The following is a 17,138-nucleotide window of genomic DNA, read 5'->3' on the forward strand; positions in this document are numbered from 1 at the left end:
TAATCTTATGTGTGGTACTTTATCGAATGCCTTCTGGAAGTCCATAAAGATAACATCCTTAGTCACTCCACTGTCTACCTTATTAATGAGTTCCTCAAAAAATCTCCACCAGATTTGTCAGACATGACTTACTCTTAACAAAGTCATGCTGGCTGTCTCTAATCAGCTCATAGTTGAACAAGATTTAGTAGCTTTCCCACAACTGATGTTAGGGACTTTTCGTTCGCCCTTCACCCATCCAATTCCCACCCGAGTTAAAATCAAAACTACATTTCCAAGCTTCAAGGTTTCGTTACTGTGGGAATTTAAGTCTTTAAGGCTCCGACTGCTGCTAGTTGCTGTTTGGCTCAAAAGTAAGATGAATTAATTTGTGGGAGGAAAAGCAACTTCGTGTCTGGTAAAGAGAGATTGGAACAAGGGGATACAAGAGACCTAGGCTGGGATCATTGTGCCATCAATTTATTAAGTAATTATTTTAATACATGCTCAAAAAATCTTGCAGAGACAGCGCTGAACCAGTCCGGTCCCTTTTAAGCTGCATTCAGGCTGCTTCCTCAGAACTGGTCTGAGTTGACATTGCATCATAATCAGCTTGCTTAAAAATATTAGGCTTTGAAATGATGTTACGGGATAATAGCAAAAGTTTGTCTGAAGTTTCTTTGCGCACTATTTCAGCAGAGCATTAACCCATTTCTTTTAAGCATTTGTACACAATTACCCACAATGTAATTTTATGGCCCTAGTCTCCATCCAGCCACAATGTGAAAGTGAGAATCAGGGAGCATCACATTTACACCTGCAAACTTAAATGTCACAACATCCATTTAGCAGACCGTCACATGTCCAACTTGAGATCCTAGTCAGGAATGACTGGCCCAAGTGAATCTAAATTACGATCCTTCAGCCTGCATCGCTGGCTCTCTAAATCCTGTACATGGGTTCGAAGCGCTCCCAGAAAATGTAGCAATTTGTATTTATTATAGGAGCAAAAGTGATAGTTGTATTTTTTTCTTATTTGCTTCTTTAAGCACTGATCCAAATTTGCAACTAAAACACATCCACACAAACAACTGCATTAGTGTTTTATGTCAAGAGGGCAAAACACTTACAAAAGCCAATTAACATGCAATCCACAAGCACAAGCTGCTGTATCACCATGGATATAAATCTTTGGGCAAAAATACTTTCTGAAACTGTTGAAAACAGTTGACAGGAAATTTCAAATAAAAACAAAACATGCTGGAGGTGCACAGCAGGTTAGTCAGCATCCGTAACGCAAATTATGATTTTTCACGTGTGTGCCCTTCATCAGAACTGATGACGGGTACTTTCCAGAAACATTAAGATGTAATTTCTTCTTAAGGATGCTGACTGGCCTGCTTTATATTCCCGGCATTTTCTGTTTTATTGCAGATTTCTAGCATTTGCAGTTTTTTCTTTTTATTTGATAGGAAATCCCTTTGAATTATCAGAAAATAAAGAAAGAATTTTGTGACTAAAGGCTCCCGGCTTGGACTATCAAAAATATTACTTTACATCCTAGTCCTAAAACACTGTGTACTTGTGGAGTCAGCCACTAATAGAGAAACACAGTATTTTGACAGTGATTTGTACTGGTATTTGACAGGTATTTATACTGCTATTACTCTGACTAAAACATATTGTGTGTATACTTAGAATAGGAGTGGTTTTATGCTTGTGTTTCAAAACTTATTCATGAATTAAAAACAAAAATCACACAAGAAAATTTCACTCATCAATGTGCCTGCGTGCTTCACAGTACAGAACACATGTTGATACAGGTTAGGACACAAGGTACCAAGTCTATTATTCTGAGTTATAATCAAATTCTCCATTTAAATGACCCAGCATATAAAATTTGTTTTGCTCATTTTCCTATTGCTTAGTTTCTATTTGTTCAAGTGAAAAACAGTCTTTAATTGTATTACTTGATTTAAAAATGATTGATGTGACCTACTGGGGGCTCCATTGAAAACATAAAATACATTTTTTACTTGCTTAATTGCTGCTGCCATCAAGTGTTTCTGGCAGTGAATATTTTTAATTCTCATTACAATAATACTTGGGGCATTAAGTGGCCTGAGCACAGTTGACTTCAATGGAAAAGAAAATCAGGCTGAGTGAAAAACTGGATGCTGATTCTCTATTGCCCATGTTGTGCTACCATCCAACATGAACTTATACCCCATTGTGCTTAAAAAAAAGTGTACTGACACATATTTATGAAATTTAAAAATATTCATCCATGAACAAAAAGTGAACATTTTTTTTCAAAAAGCAGAATTTCGGAGCTATGTGACTAAGCAATGTTTTGTTTTAGTTACCAGATAAAACATACAGTAATAGGACAATTGTAAACAATTTTACAACACCAAGTTATAGTCCAGCAATTTTATTTTAAATTCACAAGCTTTCGGAGACTTCCTCCTTCCTCAGGTAAATGTTTACCTGAGGAAGGAGGAAGTCTCCGAAAGCTTGTGAATTTAAAATAAAATTGCTGGACTATAACTTGGTGTTGTAAAATTGTTTACAATTGTCAACCCCAGTCCATCACCGGCATCTCCACATCAGTAATAGGACAGACAAGACATTCAACAGCAAACAAGATGGACCCTGGAAACCTGGACATCTTTAACAACATTGTGAGTTGGAACTTTCTTGTGACATCACTCTAAAAATAACAGCTTGCGGCTAACATCTCTAAGACATGTAATTGTTTCCTCTTTCTTATCTCTACATTGTAACCAAATCAGACCTCATGATCATTGTCTCTAAAAGCTGTTGCCACTGGCTAATCTACAAATCGGAATCAGAAAAAATTACCAGAGAACTGAACCTAATAGTAACAGCAATCTGCTTTCCTTCAGTGCATTGAGTCAATAGGGTCAGCCACAGTAGAAAACAAAAAATGCCTTCACCTGACATGCGTTGTACAGTAGCTGATGCTCAAATTTTTTGATCCCCAGGATTTGCTGGAACATTTCATACAGCTGCTCCTTGCTGAGGATCAGCTCTGATGCTGCACTAGCTGTCATTCGGGCTTGTTGCTTGCGTGGATCCTCTTCACCACGGTATATAGCATCAAACTTTGCCATCCAGGAACTCAGGACTGTCTCCTTGCTGAGGCCATCAATTTCTGGCAAACTTCGAACTCGCTTTTCAATGTGTTTCTTAAACACCTCTCGAGAATCGTTGGCGGAGCACCCACCACTTTGCACCATTCTGGACACACGATCGCTTTTCAGAAACACCTAGAATGTTAAGTAATTTAAACAGTTACTGCCATGAATCCTTTTAGGTGTTACTAAAAAAAAATACTTTTGGAATTACAATGCTTCAAATTCAATTCTCAAATATTTCACAACAAAATACTAACTGATCTGTCCATAGCAGATAAAGAAGTTTACCTGTATAATTAAATACACTCTGATAATTTCTATTAATCAACTATGGATTATAATTCGAGACATTTCCAGTGATTATTCTGTAATACTTGGGCAATAGATGCTTTTGTGCTTTTGTGAGTTAGCATGGTTCGAGACATTTCCAGTGATTATTCTGTAATACTTTAGTGCCTTTGTGAGTTAGCATGGTTCGAGACATTTCCAGTGATTATTCTGTAATACTTTAGTGCCTTTATGAGTTAGCATGGTGGGCCCTTTCATTTATAGGACCTGAGCTTGAATCTCCATCAGACAGAAGGAATGAAAGCCTTCTTTATCACTCTGCTAGATATAAGGTCTCTATATTAAATGAATTTGGGCTGTCTCAACCCAGCTTCTAGAGGGCATGGGTGGTGCAATTAGCCACCAATTGGCAATCTGTTCAAGAGATAGCTGGTGCACAAAATGAAAACAACACTCTGCTGCAGTAGGACACGTTCTTCTGAGATTGGGGTTGGACCCTATTATTAGGACAGCTTTATTCTCCACCTGGGCTATACTATTTCTAATCGGAGAATGCTTGCTTGACTCAGGCATTAGGTAGAAAAAGTATTTAAAATCCTCAACAATATGCCTCACCTTTATAATGCCAAATAAAATTCACTCCAAAATATTGTTTAAAATAATTCTTCAGTGTGCATTGGCCTTCGCAATCAACATAACAAACCACACCATGAAAGTTAAGCAGACCCAAAAGAGAAATCAAACCATCTCATAACTTTTACATTCTTTATATTATAAAAATTAACTAATAAAAAGGAACAATTTCAAAGCTGTATTCTCATTTCTTTACTCTTATGATTTATAACATCATCTGAAAACTCGCAAAGAGATTACTGCCTGGTAATCACTCCCAGGTAGTCAATGTTCTTTTCCTTGTGTAATTTGTTCTAAAAGAGTTTTTGCAGTGGAAATCAATTTCAGAATGCACAGTATGTACGCTCACAGACTTGATCTCCAAGCTTTGTCCCTCAATCCTAACTCAGAGATTGACAGCTAGCCAGAAATAAAAAGTGGGGACACCAGTACAAACACACAATCCACATGAATTGACTGGGGAGTGAATGTGCCAACCACACATTCCTGAAAGTAAACCAAGTGAATGTATACAAGCCAATGTGAATTTGACCATACAAACTGCACTTGAAATTGATCACTGCGAAAACTTAAATCACTTCTGAACAATACAACTGTTGTTCCAATTGTCATATTTAGTATAATTCACTACATATTCTAACCATTTACCTTAATCTAATTGACATTAAACAGACAAAGAAAATATTACTGTTCATATATTTAGTTTGATTTCTAAATCACTATTACCAAATAAACAGAAAAGTACAGTAATTAAATACCAGCTGTTGCAATTACCGGCTTTAATTGAACCATGGCACATTCTGCTGAATTCATATGCAATGATGGTTTTTAGCTGGGATGTTTTATGTAGAGGCTCAACGAAGCTGGAATGTTTAACTTCAGGTCATGAAGAACATTGAGTGAGAACAGGATCATGCCCCGCTATGACACCTGCTGAAGCTGTCTGGGCTCACACATGAGAAATGGCCATTTAGGAAGCTACTAAAGGACTGTCAGTATGGAAATGTATCCAAGGATGAGTCAGTACGCTCAGGATGGGAAAAAATCAGAAGGCATGGTTGTGGATTCAAGTAGTTCCTACATTCCTTTAATTAAATTTAAGAATACTGGTAAATCTCACACAACAGTGAGTCATAAGATATGTTATTTATTGATGTTGTCCTTCTCAGCACCAATATTGGCAACCATTCCTCCCACTCCCAACAGGACCATTGATGCCTTCCCCACAACTTTCTCTCCTCTCTTCCAGGGACATAGCCAGGCATATACTCTGCAAGCAAATCTGTACATTTTCTCCCTAGGGTGGTAAATCTGCTCCAAGCTATCTGGCCAGAAATCCCTGTTGCTCAGCGGTGATCCTCTCACTGTTAATTCTGGATGCAACTTGCAGCTGGTTTGCAGGCTATGTGCTGCAAATTGCAAATAGAAATTACTGGTCCCAAAAGTAAATTTGGGATTTACTTTTGGGACCTGCAGCACAAAGTCCAATCCTGGATTGAAGCTGTACCATTATATAGGATCTGCAACTGAGACTGGCAATGAGAAGATCATCAAGGAGGGAGAGGGTGTTTGTGAACTGGGAGTGGGGGCGAAGGGGGGTGGTGGATGCTAGGGAGTCAAAAATGCCTCTCATTGATCGTCTGAATGTGGGAAGGGGGGAAGGAAGAAAGGAAGGAAGGAAGGCAGAGAGGGAGGGAGATAGGGAGAAAAGGTAGGAGGGAGAGAGGGAGGGAGCGAGATAGGGAGATAGGAAGGAAGGAATGAAGGACTTGCCTTCATATAGCATCTTTCTTGTCCTCAAGATGCTTCACAGCCAATGAAATACTTTGAAGTGTAGTCACTGCTGTGATGTAGGGAAATGTGGTAACCAAGATCCCACATACAGCAATGAGATAAATGACTGGATAATCTGTTTTAGTTTAAGTGGCTGCCATGTTCCCCCTTCCTCCTTCAGCTAACCTCTGCCAAACCTGTTCAATGGCGCCCCTACTCCCATTGTTCTCCACAGCTACAGGTTCTGCTCCATGGAATTCTGTAGCTCCAGGCTCCAGTTAACTTATGTTCTTAAAATCTCCAGATCCCGTTCCCTAGCTCTCGGCCTGATTGCTGCCACTCCCCAGCTCCAGATCACGTCCCTCAACTACAGATCTTTCCCAACCTTCATTCAAAGCTAGACTTCACTGCCGCCAATTCTCAGCACTGGACTTCATCACTGCCAGCTCCCAATGTTGTACTTTACGGTCACTGTTGGAGTGAGCAGACAGGATGGGCTGGGAGATGGAAGCAAAGTGAGGGCCCTAATATGAATATAGATTGGCAGTCCATTACAGGTATTATTGCAAAATATTTTAATAAAATCTATTTTATAACATATTGAGGCTTTGAGGATTCGGTCACATTAAAAAAATGATGCCTGTATTGGAATTTTACTCTATTTTATGTAGGGAGGGGGCACTGCACTTATGTGTCACCTCTCAGCCTCATACATTGCTACCATTTGTTAGCACCAAAAAGGCTCCAGCATCCCTGCTTGCTCTTTCCTGGAACCAGGCAGGCCTCAGCCTCTCTTCTTGCTTACTCTTAGACATTACGTCACCGCTCAATCCAACCCCAACAGTTCCCTTTCAGCCCCAAGCAGACCAGTGTCCCCATTTACACCCTCTTGGCCGTTTTTAGGTAAGCCCTGCCTTTTCAATTCCTAATCCTGGCTCCGGCCTTCCTGTTCATTCCCTCCTGACCTGGAAGAGAGCAGGGGTGGTAGCTAGATCTCTGAAGGCTGGAACTACAGGTTTGTGGCCTGAGGCTGAAATATGCAAGAAATATATATACAACAAGACAAATATGGTGGCCCACAGTGCCAGGTAAAGACAAGATCATTTCTACAAATGAGGTATAATAGCATAGTGGTTATGTTACTGGACTAGCAATCCAGAGGCCTGGACTAATAATCCGGAGTCATGAGTTCAAATCCTGCCACACCAGCTGGGGAATTTAAATTCAATTAATTAAATAAAATCTGGAATTAAAATACTAGTATCAGTAATGGTGGCATGACACTACCGGATTGTCGTTAAAAACCCATCTGGTTCACTAATGCCCTTGAGGGAAGGAAACCTGCCGTCCTTACCCGGTCTGGCCTACATGTGGCAATGTGGTTGATTCTTAATTGCCCTCTGAAGTGGCCGAGCAAGCCACTCAGTTGCAAATCTGAGTTAAAAAAAAGTTACATTAAGAATAAAACCGGACGGACCACAAGGCACCGGACACGACAAAGGTAAACCAAGCCCAGTCGACCCTGCAAAGTCCTCCTCACTAACATCTGGGGGACTTGTGACAAAATTGGGAGAGCTGTCCCACAGACTAGACAAGCAACAGCCTGACATAGCCATGCTCACAGAATCATACCTTTCAGCCAACATCCCAGACTCTTCCATCACCATCCCTGGCTATGTTCTGTCCCACCGGCATGGCATTAGGTCAAACATGGGCAAGGAAACCTCCTGCTGATTACCATCTACCGCCCTCCCTCAGCTGATGAATCAATCCTCCTCCATGTTGAACACCACTTGGAAGAGGCACAGAATGTACTCTGGGTGGGGGACTTCAATGTCCATCACCAAGAGTGGCTCGGTAGCACCACTGCTGGACGAGTCCGAAAGGAAATAGCTACTAGACTGGGCCTGCGGCAGGTGGTGAGCGAACCAACATGAGGGAAAAACTTACTTGACCTCGTCCTCACCAATCTACCTGTCGCAAATGCATCTGTCCATGACAGTATTGGTAGGAGTGACCACCGCACAGTCCTCATGGAGATGAAGCCCTGTCTTCGCACTGAGGACACCATCTAACGTGTTTGTGTGGCACTACCACCGTGCTAAATGGGATTGATTCAGAACAGATCTAGCAGCTCAAAACTAGACATCCATGAGGAGCTGTGGGCCATCAGCAGCAGCAGAACTGTATTCCAGCACAATCTGTAACCTCATGGCCCGGCATATTCCTCACTCTACCATTACCAACAAGCCAGGGGATCAACCCTGGTTCAATGAGGAATGTAGAGGAGCAGCACCAGGTGCACCTAAAAATGAGGTGCCAACCTGGTGAAGCTACAACTCAGGACTACATGCATGCTAAACAGCGGAAGCAACATGCTACAGACAGAGCTAAGCGATTCCACAACCAATGGATCAGATCAAAGCTCTGCAGTCCTGCCACATCCAGTTGTGAATGGTGGTGGACAATTAAACAACTAACAGGAGGAGGAGGCTCTGTAAACATCCCCATCCTCATCGATGGCGGAGTCCAGCACGTGAGTGCAACAGACAAAGCTGAAGGGTTTGCAACCATCTTCAGCCAGAAGTGCCGAGTGGATGATCCATCTCGGCCGCCTCCTGATATCCCCACCATCACAGAAGCCAGTCTTCAGCCAATTCGATTCACTCCACGTGATATCAAGAAACGGCTGAGTGCACTGGATACAGCAAAGGCTATGGTCCCCGACAACATCCCGGCTGTAGTGCTGAACACTTGTGCTCCAGAACTAGCTGCACCTCTAGCCAAGCTGTTCCAGTACAGCTACAACACTGGCATCTACCCGACAATGTGGAAAATTGCCCAGGTATGTCCTGTCCACAAAAAGCAGGACAAATCCAACCCGGCCAATTACCGCCCCATCAGTCTACTCTCAATCATCAGCAAAGTGATGGAAGGTGTCGTCGACAGTGCTATCAAGCGGCACTTATTCACCAATAACCTACTCACCAATGCTCAGTTTGGGTTCCGCCAGGACCACTCGGCTCCAGACCTCATTACAGCCTTGGTCCAAACATGGACAAAAGAGCTGAATTTCAGATGTGAGGTGAGAGTGACTGCCCTTGACATCAAGGCAGCATTTGACCAAGTGTGGCACCAAGGAGCCCTGGTAAAACTGAAATCAATGGGAATCAGAGGGAAAACTCTCCAGTGGCTGGAGTCATACCTAGCACAAAGGAAGATGGTAGTGGTTGTTGGAGGCCAATCATCTCAGCCCCAGGACATTGCTGCAGGAGTTCCTCAAGGCAGTGTCCTAGGCCCAACCATCTTCAGCTGCTTCATCAATGACCTTCCCTCCATCATAAGGTCAGAAATGGGGATGTTCGCTGATGATTGCACAGTGTTCAGTTCCATTTGCAACCCCTCAAATAATGAAGCAGTCCGAGCCCGCATGCAGCAAGACCTGGACAACATCCAGGCTTGGGCTCATAAGTGGCAAGTAACATTCGCGCCAGACAAGTGCCAGGCAATGACTATCTCCAACAAGAAAGAGTCTAACCACCTCCCCTTGACATTCAATGGCATTACCATCGCCGAATCCCCCACCATCAACATCCTGGGGGTCACCACTGACCAGAAACTTAACTGGACCAGCCATATAAATACTGTGGCTACAACAGCAGATCAGAGGCTGGGTATTCTGCGGCGAGTGACTCACCTCCTGACTCCCCAAAGCCTTTCCACCATCTACAAGGCACAAGTCAGGAGTGTAATGGAATACTCTCCACTTGCCTGGATGAGTGCAGCTCCAACAACACTCAAGAAGCTCAACATCATCCAGGACAAAGCAGCCCGCTTGATTGGCACCCCATCCACCACCCTAAACATTCACTCCCTTCACCACCAGCGCACTGTGGCTGTACCATCCACAGGATGCACTGCAGCAAGTCGCCAAGGCTTCTTCGACAGCACCTCCCAAACCCACGACCTCTACCACCTAGAAGGACAAGAGCAGCAGGCACATGGGAACAACACCACCTGCACGTTTCCCTCCAAGTCACACACCATCCCGACTTGGAATTATATCGCCGTTCCTTCATCGTCGCTGGGTCAAAATCCTGGAACTCCCTTCCTAACAGCACTGTGGGAGAACCTTCGCCAGACGGACTGCAGCGGTTCAAGAAGGCGGCTCACCACCACCTTCTCAAGGACAATTAGGGATGGGCAATAAATGCCGGCCTTGCCAGCGACGCCCACATCCCATGCACGAATAAAAAAAAACAAATATCATAGGGTTGAAGTCCTTAGCATCCAGAGCTCTGCGAGAGAAAAGAGGAGGGTGAGAAAAATAGGAGAGACATATGGAGAGAAAGTGTGTAAGAGGTACACAAAGAGTTTGGGAAACAGAACAAAAAAACATAGTAAAGTGACTTACAGAAAGAGGGAGAACAAGAATAAGAACAAGAGTCAGGCAAACAGAGATATAGAGACGTCAATGAGAGGAATTATATAAGAGGCATTCAGAGAGAAAAAAGAGTGTGACAACAAGAGTCAAAGACATAATGAGAAATTTACGGTAATATAGATACTGATAGTAGGTATGTGTCACAATATAGTGAGACTGTACATTTTAAGTAGGTGGACAATCATATCTCAGTAATTGTGATATAACAGAATAGTTAATGATACCTTATAAAGGGCATTGAAATCTGGATGAAGGAAGTTATATTTCCAGAAACAATGACCAAATAATGACATCCAGCAGTATTAATTTATTTTTTTCAAACAAAGGTGAGCAATGATTGAGCAGAAAAAAATACTCTTACATTCTAAATAATGCTAGCAAAATAATCTTACCTCAAAATAACTTTGCACAGCATTGATAAAAGCCTCATCTGCCACAATCTGTGTCTCTCCATTCAGGAAAGCCTGGAAGCGATCTTTGACTGTCTGGAGTTGCTGCTTATTTATCTAGAAAAGACAGACAGGAAGATTAAAGAATTATATAAATATTGAAACCTTTAAAAGCCATCCAGTTTGAAGAGGCAGAAAACTGCTGTCAGTCTAGACACACTTTGCATCAGTATTGCTATATAAAAAGTTTTGTTTTAAATCTATTTTTGGTGGCATTCTCCCTAAATAAATCATTCTGGTCGTCCACTGGGCCTTTCCATTTCAAACTGCAATGTTATAGGCCTTTTGGATCACCATTAGGTATTCTCCATGGGCTGATATATTTTGTCAATAGCTGAAATCTTGACAGCATATTTATTCTTCCGGGGTTTCTTCAATTTGAAGTAGTATGAGGAAAGAAATTGAGCGTTGTGAAGGACAGAGAGAGCCCCAACCCCTCCAACTAATCACCACCACCAAAAACACAGAACAACTGTCCTCACTGGACCAACCTATTCTTTTCCTCATGTGGAATTGGGTGTGTGCTTCCTTTTATACAACTAACCATTTAAAGTCATCAGTAACCTCTATATTAAAGGCGCAATATTAATACAAGTTGTTGTTTCTGATCTCAGCCTTACCTAAAGCATTAGATCAGAGCTCAAATCCCAGTCGTGCCCTGTGTTTGCAGTCGCTCTTCCCATGGGGTGGCGTGTTTGCTAGTCGCAGCTAAATAATTGGAACTACACACTGATTTTTTTTAACTGGAGTGTTAATATCCCCATGGTTTATCACTGTAGATATGGTGTAATGTTTTTGTTTTTTTCTTCATGATTGTTATTACAGTACTGTATTACTGAATCGCTTCCATGGCAATTGGACTTGTTTTAAAGGTGATATCATATATAGAAACCTTATTTTCCCCTGTTTGAATTTCCATACCATGCACCTTCGTACTGAGAGAATTGGTTGCAATCTTGATACTGCCAATTCCATTCTACAGCCAGTTGCTAACAGACTGCAAGAGCAACCTGATAAAACGGGCCCTCCAGTTTCTTCCTCACTGTAGGAAGCGTCTGTCCTCCAGTCATAGTGGGTAATTTTAACCTAACCCGCCCGTCAGGAAACTGACAGGATCGGGGGCTGGTTTTATGCCCTGCATGATTTTACTCTCCATTGAAGTCAACGGAGAATAATATTGGGCGGGGTACAAGACCAGCGTTCTACCCAATCTCATGGGTTTCCCGTCAGGTGAGTTAAGTTAAAATTCCTCCATAGTCTCCCCCTGGTATCACAGCTGAGGAATCACAGGTATCCTTGTTGGATTTAGTTATTTATTATGCTACCGGTTACTTCAGACTGGTGCATTTTCTTATTGAGCTCATGGCAGATAAACAAGATACCGCATTAATCAAAGCACTATGGATGCTATAGAATTCAATTACTGAGGAACGCAGTATTTCAAAATAGTGACAAAAATTACTTCCAACTCTGAAAATGAAGCTTGTAAAGTTGACAAATGATGTCAGAATCTACTTTTCTTGTCTTCGCCCTCCATTTTAAAAAATGCAGATTTGACCCATGTGACCTAGTACGATGACATCATCCAGCTATGCATCAGGAGTGAGAGATGGAAAGTGATTTAACAATGGAAATCAACTGTGTTTTATTGTCTGCAGGGATTTTATAACCATAATAATTTCAAACATTGTGCTTCAAAGTATTTTTTCAACATGTGCACTTGATGATTTTAAATATCTCAATTAGATCACCCCTCAATCTTCTAAAGGAATATACCTATCCTCATAATTTAATCTTTTATGCCCTGGTATCCTTCTGGTGAATCTGCACTGTGTATACCTTCCAGAACCAATACGTCTTTCCTGAAGTTCGATGCTCAAAACTGAACGCAGTACTCCAGATGGGGTCTATCCAAGGTTCTGTACAACTGAAGCATGATTTCCTCACTTTTGAATTCCAATCCCCTTGCGATAAAGGCCAACTTTCCATTAGCCTTTTTGATTACTTATTGTACCAGTACACTAGCTTTTAGTGCTTTGTGTACATGACATCTAAATCCCTTTGCTGCTCCACAGCTCCTAGTCTCTCACCATTAAGAAAATATTCCGATTTGTCTTTCTCAGATTCAAAGTGGATGACCTCACCCTTCCCTACACTAAACTCCATCTATGATAGTTTTGCCCACTCACTTAGTCTGTTTATATCACTTTGTAACTTCATTCTCCAATCCACAAAATTTACTGTGCCTCCTAACATAGTGTAATTTGCAAATTTGGATATACAACTCTCTATTCCTACATCCAAGTCATTAATGTATGTGATGAAAAGCTGAGGCCCCAGTACAGATCCATGGGGACCACCACTTGTCACTTTATCCCTACTCTCTGTATCCTACCTCCCAACCAATTACAAACTCATGTCACAAGTTTACCTCCAATTCTGTGGACTCTCATTGTTGCTAATACAGACCCCAGCACTTATGGCGCCCACGTTTATCGCAGGCAGCCAGCTATATCTGGCAAATGGCGCTAACCATTTGCCATTTCCACTGAAATCAATTACAAAGGCACTGCTTATAACATTAAGTACACCGGCTATCTCGGGCAGTTTAATAAGCTTTTCGCACTTCGTTAAAGTGCGATTACCTTAATTATTTAATCCCCTCTCTTTACCGTTTTAAAAGCTCCACTGATTTCAGGCAATTTGAAGTGTTTATTAAACGCCTTTCATTTGGTACTGTTAATTATTCACCTGAGGAGCTGAGTGCCTCAATATTGCCATGCCGCTGTTTATGTTCAGGAGCGTGGTGAAATAATGGTTGAGTGACGGGATTACATGTATTTATCAGCTATCACTCAGGCTGCAAGATTTCATTGTCTTTAAAAGTACTGTGTCCCTCTCCTCTTTAGGACGTTGATGACTCCTACATGATCAAGGTGGAGCTGGAAGCCAAAAATGTTACTGACACTGTTTTTATTCGATACTTCATGGTTTTACCATCCATTGCTATAGCGGGCAAATCGCGTTAACACCAATACGCCTGCTATAAGCGGTGGGGACTGTAATCTCTTTTTCGGAATCTTATCAAATGCCTCTGGAAGCCCATATAGACAACATCGATAGACACTCCCCTGTTCACCATGCTAGTGATCTACTCAAAAAACTCAACTAGATTAGTCCAACATGACGTACCCTTCAAAAATCCATGCTGACTTTCTTTGATCAATTGATACCTGTCCAAATGCTCAGTCACTCTGTCTCTGATGATAGATTCCAGTAAGCTCCCCACAACTGACGTTAAACCGACAGGCCTGTAGTTACCTGGTTTCTCTCTCTCTCTCTCCCTTCTTAAATAATGGAGTGACATTTGCCTTTTTCCAATCCAAAATGTATAATTGCTGAATCTAGAGAGCTTTGGAAAATTATGACTAAAGCATCTTCAATTTCCTCACCTATTCCTTTTCATACCCTGGGGTGGAAAGCGTCAGGTTCTGGAGATTTGTCTACCTTAAGTCCCATTATTTTCTCCATTACCATTTTTTAAACTTATATTAAATCCACTAAGTTCCTCCCCTTGATATATTTTCAGGCTCCCTTGTACCTATGGCATTTTGTCCTCTTCTTCCACATGCATACATCGTGCGAATATGAATAGAGATCACATGCCCAACATCGGTGTCTATTACTCATTTTTTATTTACTAATCAGAAATGCAATTTGCCACATCTTGATTCCCAATTAGCCACATGAGGTTAATGGCTAACGTATTGGATAAAACTGGTCTAGCCTATGCAAAGTTGCCAAGTGTGAAGACATATAAGTTGACTTTTTTGGTATTTTTTTTCTTTTCATCAGAGGAGGGATGTTAATTCTGGGGATGGATCACTTTTCCATTTCCGCACAGTATCAGCATCAGACACTCCCAGCTCTGGTATAACATGAGTTAGATGCAGTCTACTCTATTGTAACAATTTGTTTCATCCTTAATATTATAGTCAGTTTTGTGCTGTACACCTGCACTAACTGGAAACTGCGTTGAGTGTTTCCAAATTCATCTCATACTCATGCATTTGGCAGGGAAAGCTGATTCTCATCCCAGCACCCTCAGGTGGATTCAAACTCAGGCCCCAAGGATGCAAGGACATAGTTATAACCTGTTATTGAATCCTCAAAACAAGAATAGATATTTTTCATTACTCCACACCAAAGAGAAAAAAGTAATAGACTTTTAAGCTGCAAGGTGAAAGCAGCTCAAAATGTGGATAGATACCTCTCTTTTTGGAACTATAAGATATGATACCAGAATACTGGCACCTAGCGGAGCCGATTACTACTTGTACTATAAATTTTGCTTTCATGACAGTCCACAGTGCGTCACTGCTGGCGAGAACTGTACTTCAGTTATCAAGTGTCAAATAATGTAAGAGAAAAATGTAACAATACTGTGAAAGCAATCTTTTAGCCTTCTCTTTCTCCTAGAATAAAGCGCTGTATGAAAGTCGATGAGAAGTCTGAATAAACAGAGCAAGACATGCTGCAGTTTAATTTTGGCACACTGCAGGAACGATGTAAAAAGTATCTCAGTACAATGCTAATCATGAATTATATGAACCCTGCCTTCTTCCAGGAATATTTTTTCTCTATAGTAAAAGAATTATACTACAATTGTACAATGTGCATTTACCATAATTATCATGGTTTAGCATTGTCATATCAGGGGAATACAAAAGGACACGGAGGGGGAGGAATTACTCTGATCACTATGTGCAGTGACACGGTAAACACCTTCAATTTGAATGCACTTAGCAACCAGAGCAATCCTTCCTCCATGATGACTATCATACATTTTAAACATCATAATGTGTGGCGGATATTATAAAACCCAGTTTCTGATCACACGTCACCTCTGACCCTGACCCCCTCTCCCCGCCCCCCACCTTGAGACATGCAGGTCACACAAATCTTCATGAAGGTGTAACCTTTGCAACACATTTTATGCTACACCATCTAATCTGAGTGCTCCCAATTAACACAGCATGATTTCTATAACTAAATACTCAAGCACCAGATGTTTAGATGCATACATTATAAAACCACCAGTGAGGAAAGTACTATTGAGATTTCTGGGTGTGTTACGAAAAATATATTTCTTTTCAATATATTCCCAAATTCTACCATTAAACAATTTATTCATTAGATTCTGAGCTCATGTGTATGGTTGTAACCATTAATGGATAATTGTCCCAGGTCAAACAAAGAATACCTTTTGCCATATAGAACCATGGAAACTAGATAATTCTCCAGTGCTGTGATGGATGTTCTAAACCTGTTTGCAGATCACTGAGGTTCTTATCACATGTAAGTACCCTCAAGTGTACAAATTATGTGAAGATTCTTCTCTTTCTGCAAAATATAACTTTAAGCTTAGTCATAGTTTAGTTCAAAATAGTCCCTCAAAGAGATCTGACTTTTATTGATACACTTGGACAATTTATAAATTGTTTCCAAGTTCCTTTACAACAGCTCTTTTGCAATACCATCAAATCGTTCCTAAATCCTTGGAAAAAACTGATTAGCTCAATCAAAAAACATGATAATAGCATTAGCAAATAAATCCAGCATGGCTTTTTTTCAGGTTTATAATGAAGAACTTGTGTCAAACCTGAGCGGTTATACCTATCAAGAAAGACTGAACAGGCTGGGGCTCTTTTCTCTAGAAAAGAGAAGACTGAGGGGTGACCTGATGGAGGCCTTTAAGATTATGAAAGGATTTGATAGGGTAGCTGTAGAGAAGATGTTTCTACTTCTGAGGGAGATCAGAACTAGAGGCCATAAATATAAGATCCTATAGTGGAATAGATCCAACACTAATAAATCCATTCGGGAATTCAAGAGAAACATCTTTATCAAAAGATAGTCGTTAGAATGTGGATCTCACTACCACAAAGAGAAGCTGAGGTGACTAGCATAGATGCATTTAACGGGAAGCTATATAAACACATGAGGGAGAAAGGAATAGAAGGATATGCTGATAGGGTTAGATGAAGTAGGAAGGGAGGAGGCTCATGTGGAGCATAAAAACCAGCATGGACCTGTTGGGCCGAACGGCCTGTTTCTGTGATGTACATTCTATGTAATCTGATCACCTACTCTTCCCACAAAATAGTACCCGGAAGTGAACGCGCAATCTGATGCATTTTGCTGAGGTTATCACAATCTATTTTTTTTTTGGCGGGGTGGGGGGGTACCACAGTAACTATTTAAAGCAGATAACTGGTATTTTAAAATTGGATTTTTTTTTCCATATACAAGCAAAAAAGGCCACATTTTATTGTCTTAAGTACTTTACCACTGATTGACATGATTCATCTGGCCCACTATTATCATGGTGGGGGAATAAAGATATTTTTC

The 17,138-nt window shown here is 41.1% G+C and overlaps 1 protein-coding gene across 4 annotated transcripts in view; it reads right to left on the reverse strand.

The window, feature by feature from the left end:
* Window positions 1-17,138, reverse strand: part of cadpsa (Ca2+-dependent activator protein for secretion a) — a 416,704-nt gene that overhangs the window by 328,776 nt on the left and 70,790 nt on the right. For all 4 annotated transcript variants that reach the window (XM_067998838.1, XM_067998836.1, XM_067998835.1 and 1 more), the window contains exons 2-3: window positions 10,671-10,784; window positions 2,940-3,272 (exon numbers count right to left, since the gene is read on the reverse strand). In XM_067998838.1, the coding sequence (XP_067854939.1) occupies window positions 2,940-3,272; window positions 10,671-10,784 (447 nt within the window). The remainder of the gene's footprint in view (window positions 1-2,939; window positions 3,273-10,670; window positions 10,785-17,138) is intronic.

The sequence above is a fragment of the Heptranchias perlo genome, chromosome 17 (genome assembly GCF_035084215.1).
Source record: "Heptranchias perlo isolate sHepPer1 chromosome 17, sHepPer1.hap1, whole genome shotgun sequence".
In the NCBI taxonomy this organism is placed as follows: Eukaryota; Metazoa; Chordata; class Chondrichthyes; order Hexanchiformes; family Hexanchidae; genus Heptranchias; species Heptranchias perlo.